General features: G+C 38.5%; 1 protein-coding gene across 2 annotated transcripts in view; it reads left to right on the top strand.

The window, feature by feature from the left end:
* The window catches only part of vwf (von Willebrand factor), a 99,851-nt gene extending 97,416 nt beyond the window's left edge, over window positions 1-2,435 (top strand). For both annotated transcript variants that reach the window (XM_034288295.1, XM_034288294.1), the window contains one exon: window positions 2,185-2,435. In XM_034288295.1, coding sequence (XP_034144186.1) covers window positions 2,185-2,370 — 186 coding nt within the window. In that variant the 3' untranslated portion in view covers window positions 2,371-2,435. The remainder of the gene's footprint in view (window positions 1-2,184) is intronic.
* Window positions 2,436-12,186: the final 9,751 nt, after the last annotated feature.

Genomic DNA, 12,186 nt, shown 5'->3' with positions numbered 1-12,186 from the left:
CCTTCATCAATGTAGCAGCACAACAACAAGCATTATCTGTCACCAGCACATTGTTACATTTACACAGAGGTTATTCCTCTGATAGCACCAGAACTTGCATTACAGAATAACTATTGGTAAAACATAGGAAATACCTTATTGAGCAGTTGATATGTAATGGAAGTCTATTCGTTTGATTGGGCCTTGATCGTGAGCTCTCCCCAGGGGCGGAAGTTTCATCATACATGAGTGGGACATTCTGAAAATGCAGTTTATCAACACAACTCTTATTATAATGAAAGCTCAAACTCTTTAGAACGTTGCAGTATGGTAAAAAAATAGCGTAATTCGAATCAGGCTGGCTTTAGGACCACACGCAGGCACTGTGCTGTGAGGTAGTTGCTGGTCTGGTTACCGTAGTAGAGTAAAGGCTACCGTTGCAATTGTGATCTCTGGTTCATGAAAGTTTGGTAACCTAACTGACATTATTGTCACCATCTAGGGTTAAACTAGAGGACTAAACCTCTACTAATATATTGTCACTACCAGACACCCAATTGGTTCTTTTCTGGATTTTGCCACACACACACAGACCAATAAATCAATTTATTAATAAATGTGTAAAAAGTTCTTCAAAACATGGTGAACAGAGTCTGCATCCAAAATAGTTAAAACATTCTTAAAACTGACGTCTGGGATTTCAGGGTCGAAGAAGCAGAGCTGTAGACGTCGGTACTGTCTCTTTAAGGGTGGGTACAAACTAGCAGAGTACAAAGCTGGGGTTGCTTAATGAAGTCACAGTCTTCCGTCGCCAATCCCTCTTGAGGGGGGAGGGAAGAGAGAAAGAGAGCACCCAAGATCGGCTTTTAACCAGAATTGGTTTGAAAGAGCGCATAAAACAGGTACTCACCTGATATCCAACAAATCTGTATTTTCACAAAATAAACTGTTAAGGAAATGTCCTGGATAAGGGTTAGGGTTTCCTTGTTAAGAACTCTTAATGGAAGTTAGTACAGAGACAAAATAATCTTGGCACAATTAATTGTTTAATTTACTTGCAAGTAGAGACGCGTCAAAAGCTTACAGAATAAACACGGTGAAGAATCTCTGAGGAAAATACATGGTCAGAATTTAATACAGTTAAAAGGGGTGTGGTAAGATACTGCCCAGCTGTCAACAATACATAGGTAATACCCAAAGGGCGGGCTGTCCCCCCACCTTATCCTAAGGTCCTAAAGACACTGTAGGTGACCTATTCAACGCAGAAGGGACACACCACCTGGGCAAAGAAGAGACAGATTGATGGAGGACCTAATGATATACTGACACCATTCAATGATGACCATTAACAAATACCAGATCCCCCTCTCCCACATTCCTTTCATGCGGATTCAGTACTTTAACTAAGTACCTCATTTATAGAATTAACTATATATCCGTTCAAGAAATTCCATAACAATACATGCAAATTAATTAAATTTCACAGTGGACACCAGATCTGATGCCATCAGCTTTATTGGGTTTGTAAGCTTGTTGACCATGACAAATAGAGTGTGGGTATTGTTTATATTCTTGTTGATCATTCCTGATAAATGTTGCTGTCTGGCCCTGCGTAACTCATAGTTGAAGCTACCAAGGCTTTGTTCATAGATGTTGTAGTGGATTTGAAGTTTAGTTTTTCACCACTTAAGTTCTGCTTTCTTACATTCTCTTTTCAGGGAATTTACCATCATGGTGGTTCTCCATGGTGTTTTCTGTTTGCTCTGAGTTTTTTATACCTTTACCGGTGCAACATAATCCATGACATTCAATATTTTGGCATTAAAATTATCCAGGAGTAGATCAACGGACTCAGCACTTATTGTTGGAGAGATGGCTATGGCTTCCATGAACTGAGCATCGGTACTCTGATTAATGTACCTTTCTTAACAGAAACTCCCTTATGTAGTGTTATGATCCCTAACCCTTATCTAAATGTTGTAATCATGACCCTTATGAAGAGTGTTGTAATCATAATATTTATCTAGAGTGATTTACATATTGAATTCTGTAATATTTCTCTCATCCTCTTCTTCACTCAATTCTTTCTCCATCTATCTCTGTCTTTTTCTATGTCTATATTTTTGTCTTTCTCTTCCTCTCTTTTTCTCTCTCCATTTCACTCCTTTGACTTTGCTACATTATTTCTCTCAATCTTTTTCCCAGGGGAAGTGTCACAGTAAGAGTATGTATTCTCTCGAGACTAACTCTATGAAGAAGGAGTGTGTGTGTTGCACAGCCATGAAGACAGAGCCCCTGAGTGTTCCTCTGCTGTGTCCAAATGGTACCCTGACACATCACAATGTTATGTCAGTCACCGCGTGCGACTGTCAAGACCTGCACTGCACTTAGAGAGTGTACCCAGATAAACATATATTCAAATAAACATAATAAACATTGTTGGTATTATCATGCAATACTGGTCTGTTTCTTAGTTTGTCAGTCTCTCTGTATTCATGTGATATCTGGTCAGTTCATGAACTCTAAATGTTAATAATTGGCCTTACACATTCTTCCTCAGGAAATCAGGCTTCAGGAAAAATCAAGAAGTTAAATGAGGTCTACATAAATGTTACAGTCAACTCAAAGTATTGCTACCCTCTTAATCATTTATTTTATTGTATACTGCTTTGTTTGGGTCATTACTCTGAACATTAATTATTGGGCAAACAACTTTAAGCTACACTACCTCCTTACATGAAGCAATAGATATTACTCTAAACAATATGTATAGATATATACATGTACATTGGGGAGAACAAGTATTTGATACAGTGGTTTTCCCACTTACAAAGCATGTAGAAGTCTGTAATTTTTTTATCATAGGTACTCTTCAACTGTGAGTGACAGAATCTAAAACCAAAATCCAGAAAATCACATTGTATGATTTTTAAGTAAGTAATTTGCATTTTATTGCAGGACATAAGTATTTGATACATCAGAAGAGCAGAACTTAATATTTGGTACAGAAACCTTTGTTTGCAATTACAGAGATCATACGTTTCCTGTAGTTCTTGACCAGGTTTGCACACACTGCAGCAGGGATTTTGGCCCACTCCTCCATACAGACCTTCTGCAGATCCTTCAGGTTTCGGGGGATCTGTGCCGGGGAGCTAACAAGACTGTGCTGGGGGGCTAACATTGTTTCTTCCTGGTGGCACAGACGCAGTTTTTTCTATTTCTACACTAACATAATCCTTGCCTGACATTTGTGTCAGAAGCCAAGCTTCTAACTCTGCTATCTTTAACTGAAGACGATAGTTCTCCTCCGTGTTGTTGCTACAACAATTACAGTGATAAGGCATTGTAATGATACTTAGCCTCGGGTGTTCAGGGGTGAGTAGTCCCGTTAGTTATGTCCAAAAAGAATCCCGGTGTAGTAAACTTGGGTAAGAGGTCAACAGATGAAAAATATGGCATTGGTAAAACTCTTAAAGTATAATTTGACCAATTAGTTTATATAGAGTAAAAAAAAAAAAATAGTTTGGCAGGTTGCCAGGTAGGTAACAGCAGGCAGCATACAACACGTCAATGATTCCACAATGCAATTGGTAAGTCACGTAACTTACAGGAAGAGCTACCAGCGCTTTGGAATCTGGGTGACAATCCAACATCTGCTAGTCGCTGCCAGTACTGAATCAGCCTCCACCGACCTCCTTCTATCACTCTGTGAAATAACGCTTAATCTAATCCGCGGAAACAACATGGATCAGGCTCAGAATTTGTTTTGTTTTTTTTAGAATTTTTTAGATGAGAAAGCTAAAAGATACTCCGTCAAAGGGGGAGCGTGACACAAACACACAGACTTTAAGTCTACCCGGGTCTGAGCCTGGTCCTTTAGTAAACGTGACTGAGACTGAAATGTTGACCTTGTTGATGAAAGTTTGGATAATGTGCCTGCGAGATGTAGGAATAATGTTGAATATATTCCTAATAGAATGCACAGGTCTAAAGATTTGACTTCAAGGACTTCAAATTCATTTTCAAAGGAGAGATAATGAAGGGCTCCCACCTGTTGGATCTGGTTAAAAGTGTGACAGCAACCAATAAAATTGCTGAGACAAGAAGGCCATTGGGGTGGGGGTCATGGCATGTCTCAATCAATCAATCAAAATGTATTTATAAAGCGCTTTTTACAACAGCAGTTGTCACAAAGTGCTTTACAGAGACACCCGGCCTTAAACCCCAAGGAGCAAACAACAGCAGTGTTGAATTTCAGTGGCTAGGAAAAACTCCCTAAGAAGGTCGAATTTTAGGAAGAAACCTAGAGAGGACCCAGGCTCAGAGGGGTGACCAGTCCTCTTCTGGCTGTGCCGGGTGAGATATTAAGAGTCCAATTGGAATAATAAATAAATTTCTCTTGGCTAAATCCAGAGTATATTTGATTTTAGACTAGGTCAGAAGTATGACCAGGTGGACAAGGACAGGAACAGCAACGGTCCCCCCAAACCAGGTAATCCGCATGCCTTTTACAACTATTCCAAATGCGCTTGTAAGGCGTAAAATCTAATTTGTATAAACAAATGTCTGGCGACACAATGGATGATTTAGCCACTCCTCCAGCAACTGGTTATCAACCAACTAAAGCTTTCTTGGTACCCCCTACCACGGACCCCACCAAATGGCTTCCATTTTAATGTGTTTTTATTTTATGCTTTTTTGAAGTGTATGTTTTACCTTGAATAGGTGTTGAATGAAAAATATGTAAACATTGATGTGATTTTACGAATGGTTTCATTTTTGAATAATAAAGCTGACATACTCATGATTTACTTTTCTATTTCAACAACCATGACACAAATTAAATGATTCACAAGATTGAGCATTGAGTATGCAATTAAACATGTGAGTTTAGCGCATTGTAAAATCAATATAAAAAGACATAGCATCTTTATAACTCAAACCTCTTGTCATTAGATAAAGAACACACAATGTTTTCCACACGTAGTTGACAGCATGTCCTGGACTTTTTTTTAACTGTATTCCACATTCTCACAGGATTGCAGAAAGGCACTGATTGATTTGGAAAAATATGTAAAATCTGGGGTGTTTCCAAACCCTTCTAATACCATCGTCTGTTGTGTAAATAGCCAGCCAGTGTTCCCCGGGGTGAATGCTCGGGTGTGTACTAACAATCATCATGAAACATCTCAGACTGGTCCACTTGGTAGTTGGTCACATGCCAGCACACCATAGAAAGGAGTCCTAGATGAAAATTGATTCACCACTCCGGTCAACTCTGCAGTATTAATTTCCACAATGTTTTCCTAATAGTAGTCAACCATGACTTTTCACCGGTTTGACACTTCCATAATGGAGTCAAAAATTGAATAAACAACCAAATTCCCTGGCATTCCCTGACCTGATCAAGGATAGGTGCTGACCACATTCTTCATCCGGCATGCAGTTGAAAGTCAGACCTGTCAATAGCCAAGGCTTGGTCCTTTAGGTGTTTTCCTGAAGTTGGTTGTGACACACATGTCTGTATAATGTCAGAGGATTATTAGGTACTCTGACCATCTGTTTATCTGCTTAAATAAGGGCATCAGTCCTTTGTTCCTAAGGAATGTGGCCCTTGGCGGGGAGGTAGGGGCAATTGGCCTCTATAGGCAAACACAACAGTAAACATTATGGCAGGAAGGATAAGGTGGGGGGACAGCCCACCCTTTGGGTAAAACCTATGTGACGCAAGACAGCAGGGCAGCATCTTACCACACCCCTTTTCCCCCTTTAAGTACTGATGATTGTCCTGTATTAATTTAGAGACTCCTCAGATTATTATTTTGTAAGCGTTTGATGCGTCTCTCTATTTGCAAATAACTTGTGGCCAAGACAAAATTGTGCCAAGACAATTTTGTCTCCATACTTACTCCATTAAAAGTTCTGATCGATGGAATTAAAATCACGGTCTACGTACATAGCCATAAACTCCAAATGATAATGTTTGAAATTAAATAGATTTTTTGTGTAACTTCCTGTAAAACTGTCAGTGTTCACCAATCCAACAACAATACATTTTGGCAAAGGTCCTAAAAATAGGTTTTCCTGGTTGCAAACGCGACCCCCTGATGGTAAACTAAATGTCTTCATTGACACTCTTTCAATTGGGTACTTGGCAGTGGTTGAGAGTAGCACTTGAGCGTGTCCAAGTTTCACGGCTGGTGAAACAGACACTTTCTTGACAAATAGTGACGCAGATAATATATGCAAACAAGAATGCACATTCCCGGCCCCCATAAGACAGAACTTGTCTTGATTGCGGACCATCCTAACCTTTATGTCAACGCCGTTTAACATGAGTTTCTCTTGAAAGAAGATATCGCTATGAACAGGGCCGATCATTTTAAATGTTGTACTATCTGCTGAATAGGCTGCCCTTTTTGTGAGTCCATCGTTCTCGCCTGCAGGGTCCGTAACATCCATGTGACCTGCGGCGTCCTTGTAAAACAAACCAGCTTGAAACTGAGTCTTTAATGTATCACATCCATAATTCAGAATGCTCTCTATAACGGCTCTGTAGGGGTATGTGTTGCTACTCTGACTAATTAAACAATCACCCAAGGAGACATCCACTTGTGAAAATAGGGTGGCTATTGGGTAGTTGATAACCCCAACACTGGCATCAATATTAGTTCTGTCCGGTTTAGTGACTTTTACACGTAGGAACAACAAAGTAGTGTTTAGATCAACATAGTCTTCGCCATTCCCAGCAATAAAGAACTCCAGAGGGTCTGCGTCTGATATTGCTGATAGGGTCGGTATTTTAATGTATGTATTTTTCTCAATAGATGTCTGTGTGAAGGGAACTGAGTAAATCCAACTCTGTTTTCATACATTCACCAGACATACGGTGTAGGAGTGCCATCTTTCTAAAATATATTCTTAATCAGCTTTGCCGTGTTCCCTTTGAGTGTCCTACGAGCTGTATGTCTTCTTTTAACCGTGGCTCTTGTGGTCAGGGTCATAACCATCAATCCTGAACCAACTATATTCCTAGCTGCCTAGCCTATTCCTAGCTAGACCGGCCCCATACATTGCAGCGCTACCATAATACCCCGGTAAACCGTTACCGGCCTGTGTTGTGTAGTATTCAACATACCTTTGAGGATCATCGTAGAGTTTCTGAGGCTGCATCTTATATTCTAAAAGATTGTTTGACGGGTCTGAAGTGTAATTTTGCAATCATCTACCCTACTATGAATGAAAACAGCTGGTCTTGATCAGATTTTACTTCAATACAGTTTTCATCAAACTGACTCTTACTAAGAGGTACGTAGTGTGGTTTGTCATACAGTTCTCAACAGCGGGACTTGGCTGTCACCAACACGTTGATAATCAATCATATCTGTGGAGATGTATAGGGTGTTAAACCTAACCAGAATATCTGTGGGGAATGCCCCGTACCATTGGGCGTACCACCGATTGCCTGGTTTAGAGACGAATATCTGTTCCAGTTTGGCACTAAATTTCTAACTAAAATGGGGCTCAACTTTTAGAAACATTCTATTTTTAAATTCATCATACCCTGCCAATACACATGTGGCTTTATATAAATGTTGATCTCTGCCACTAGTTTTACTTTGTCATTGTAATAACCGGTGTTGAGTTCATATTTCTAAGTTTTGTCGTTATTCGAGTCATTATGTTCAAATGTGTTTTCACCCCATGTAAAAGTCTTCCATGAATTCTATCAAAGATACTTCCCAATCTTTCAAATATATACCTTTGGCAAATTTTGTGGTATAGCTCGAACTCCAATTGTTTGGATAGACATGTCTCGACGAGTTTTATCCAGTTTCTAGGTCAAGCACTTGTTCCGATGGGATCCAGCTGTTGAATTTCTCAGGCCAACCAAGCCATTTCACAACACAAATTTTCTTCCCTTTCTGTATTTTCTCATCCAGAACTGCTTCCACTTTAATAGTTTTATCCTTAGCCACGATTATTCTCAGTGATTCCTGTTCATAAAAAGTCCCAACTATCACATCACCATCGTAATCTTTTATTCTGTATACAGGAGGTACCCGCAGAATACATTCTGTTATTGTAAAATATTCATCTGTGTACCCTTTTTCATATCCTTTTGTAAACGCTCCTCTCAACTTTGAGAGTCTCACATTATCTCCAACTCGGAACTTGTAGCTTTGATTACCATTTCTCATTATTGTTGTACCATACAGGTTCTTGAGAACTAATCTAACATTTTCTTCATAAAGGTCAGCAGGTTTCATCTTAATAGATCGATGGTAGCTATGGTTGAACTAAATCTTGAATAACCTCAACATTTTGTTGTCTTCTTCCTTTTTTTAATATGTTTTCAAATGCGTGCTTTACCTCAATATCTCTTTTATTTCTCAGCACACAAATCCATGCGTATTTGCTTAATACATCTATGCATGTAAACATACATTTCATGTTATCGTTTCCCACACTGTAAGCACTCATGTCAACCAAATCCAGCTGAAATTGTCAATTTATATTATGAACAATAACTCTATTTCTTTGAAAATGTATAGCTACAGGCCTGTGTAGCAGGTATGTATTCTGGGCGAGTAGCCAGCCATTTGCCTGGCCATTTTTGAGGATCTCCCCGGTTTTCTCCAAATACGCTATTTTCAATCCCTCTCTACCCACATAAGCACCAGGGTTTGCCGGGTCGTAGTAAATGCTTTTCATGACCTGTTCAGACATTGTACAACATTTGGACAATAATGAGAAGTAATACATGTTTAACATCCAAGAAATTCAGAAAAGTTACAAAAACATTCAGATTTCTGCTGATTAGAAAATCTGTAAACAATTTAGAAATACATTCTACATCCACAGCATCATTACTCAACAATTTTACCACACAAACATCTTTTACATACGTAAACAAACATAACAGAGGCCCAATTTTAAAGTCTTTGTTATCAGCATTAGAGCCTTTGAATCAACACCGTTTGACAACAATTCAGTAAGAGAGCACAATAGTTTATCAATATCATCTTTCAATGTGTCTTTTTTAGAGAGCTATGTAGTTTATCATTATCATCTTTCAATGTGTCTTTTTTATAGAGCTATGTAGTTTATCAGTATCATCTTTCAATGTGTCTTTTTTATAGAGCTATGTAGTTAATCAGTATCGTCTATGAAGTTTTCAACTTGTCCATGTCTTCCTGAGTGTTCTCTTTCTGGCGTTTGGCTTCCTCAGTTAGTAAAATCAAGTCAAGAGAGCACTTGTTGAGTATGGCCTCCCATTTGTTTTTAAAAGGTTGTCATGACCAAACAATGGAAATTTTCTGAAAAAAAGTAATGTAACTGTTTAATTACCAGTGCCTCCAGGATTTTAGTAAGGAATGACAATTAAGAGACATGGTGACAGTTATCAATGACATTAGTGTCTCCACCATTACACAGTGAGAACACATTCCGTTTCCAGATATTAGGGATAACCCCTGAAAAGTAATGTTATATTAAATATATGGGCTTGAGGCCCAGAGATATTTGGAGCAGTACTAAACCATATAAGCCTAGATCTAGCATAGCACTCCCTGTAGTTTTGTTTTTGTCTATTTCTAGCATTGAATCAGAATAAACTCAGTGAAAACTGTTGACTCTTATAATCAGAGTGTTCCTGCACAATTATTCACTTTTCATGAATATAGATTTCTCAATGTCTTAAAAGTCTGTCAGTCCAAACTAGAAGTTGATCTTCTACCATTTGCCCATGCCACATTTATTTAATGAATAACATCAGATACTTCAGAATTAAACCAGGGATTGGATCTGTTCTTGACTCTGATCTTCACATAAGAGGCATGCTTATCTACTATAGAGGTAAAATGAAAATTTCAAAATTGTCAGAAAAGTTACCTCCAGACATTTGCAGTAAACCTGTAACCAGTTGTTAATTACCAGCAGTCTGCTAAAATGATGAATACCACACTCTAGTAAATGTAAAAAGTTAATGTATTTCAATGGCTAGTTGCTTAAACTATTCTGAGCTACATTGTATCCCACATGAAAGGTAATAGAATACATTTGTTTGTGGAGAACACATTGATGTTTCTAACAATGCTACTGCCAAAAGCAATGGCCAAAGACAAGAAGAAATCCCCACATGTCTATGTTTCTCATCCAGATTTGAGTGACGCCTTCCCTCCATTGAAGTGCTGGAATGCAAGTTCCGGTGATGATGAAGGTGCAATAGGTGCAAACCTGTTGGTAAGCTTCACCACCTGTTCAGAAGAGGTAGAATAATCCAACTGCCTCTTGATTGATTTAATGTTGACAACTTTTTAGCCCTTCCCTAACCCCTAAACATTAATCAGGAGGTCTGTAATTTATGCACAGCATGGAAGTTGTTTGTCTGTAAGTATGTCTGTTAATATGTTTTCGTTGAACTCATCTGGAGATAACATTCATGCTTAGCTTTTTCTAGTATTTGGTGCAAAATAAAGCTAAGTTACCATGCTACTAACAAGGTTACCTGGTGGATCATCTCTGAACTAGTAGAAGAGGGTCAGAAGAGAGGACCTGCAAGTCTCCTCTTCTGCAGTGTTTTTAGAAGGAGATAGGGATGGGAGATGTACAGAGAGATACCCTAATTTCCAAAATGGATGTGCAGTTACATGCTGTCAGGCTGGATTCACAGTAAATACGATTTGCAACATGAATGCATACACTCCATTGCTATATTGGGAAAGAAGTACATGTGAAGCACTTTGGACAGCTCCAGCACAAGTCAACCGCCAATTAACTTAAGAAAAACAGAGGTGCAGCCACCCCCAGGTCCAAACAGCTCCTGCTTAAGAGTGAGAGGTATTACTGACCCCTTATAAAGTCTTTAGTCATTGTTTATCTACTCTCACTATAAGTCAATATAAACCAGCCTCTTATAAAGTCTGGCCCCTTACAATAATAATAACTTTATTTGTATAGAACTTTTCTAGTGCAGTTACACAAAGTGCTTTACACACAATCAAAATAGAAATACATTTAAACAAAAATATATATAAAAACATATATTATTTAGAAAAAGAGTAAAAAGAATAAACCAAATATAAAGTCACAATGATAAAATATTCATAAAAGCCATGTTATAAACATTTGTTTTTAGTTAAGTTTTATAAGAATGCACCTGACATAGCATCTCTGACATTCTGTAGTATGCTGTTCCAGAGTCTAGGGGACCATATAGCAAAGGCCCGGTTCCTTTTAGTTTTCAGTGTAGACTCCGGAACAGCCAAAAGTCCTTTTACAGCTTTTCTGAGAGGCCTAACTGTACAGTATGGGTTTAGCATGTCACTAATGTAATCAGGTGCCAGATCATGTAGTGCCTTGAAAGTGATAAGTAGAATTTTAAAATCTACTCTGAACTTCACCGGTAACCAATGTAGAGCTGCCAACACTGGGGTTAAATGAGACCTTGATTAAGTCCTTGTAAGAAGTCTGGCAGCTGAATTCTGTACAACTTGGAGTTTACCTAGGGACTTATTGATGAGGCATGTAAACAAAGCCTTACAGTACTCTATGCAATATGAAAATGTGCTACTGTTACAAACTTCTGACACTTTTTGATTATTGCCCTGAATGTGCTTAGTGGAATCTTCAAACATTTCTTTTTTTATTCATCTTTACCTGTTCTGTGTAGGTCAACAACCATCAGTCTTCTTTCATCAGACAGCTCTTTGGTTTTAACATGGTGATGAAAGGCATGCGTGCAACATCATATTTGTACCTCAGGGAAACAAGAATTGGTGAAAAGTATTGTTCCTACTAAAAATAATAGGTTTTCTAAACAGAATAAATTTTAGTTGGTTTTATTTTAATGGTCCTTAGGAGGAGCAATATTTTGGAAAGCTATGTATTTAAAAAAAAAGATCATAATACTCAAAATGTTTTGTTTCAGAAATGATTGTATTTTAGGAAATGTCTTCAAAGTTGCAATTCATGGAAAATGTGGCAATTGAACTCACAACCCTGGCTTTGAAGACACCATGCCCTACTAACTAGTGTATAGTGAAAGTGTTTAGTGGAAATAGAACTCCCAACTCTGGCTATGAAGGCACCATGCTCTACCAACTACAGTGTGTAGTATAGGTGTGGGGGTTAGGAAGGATTAGGGGGTGTCCTTCCTCCTAATCTCCCCCTCCCCTATAGGGAATTAGCCTCCAGACCGCGCCT

The sequence above is a fragment of the Esox lucius genome, chromosome 19 (genome assembly GCF_011004845.1).
Source record: "Esox lucius isolate fEsoLuc1 chromosome 19, fEsoLuc1.pri, whole genome shotgun sequence".
Lineage (NCBI taxonomy): Eukaryota > Metazoa > Chordata > Actinopteri > Esociformes > Esocidae > Esox > Esox lucius.
This window is presented reverse-complemented; position numbering and strand designations above follow the sequence as displayed.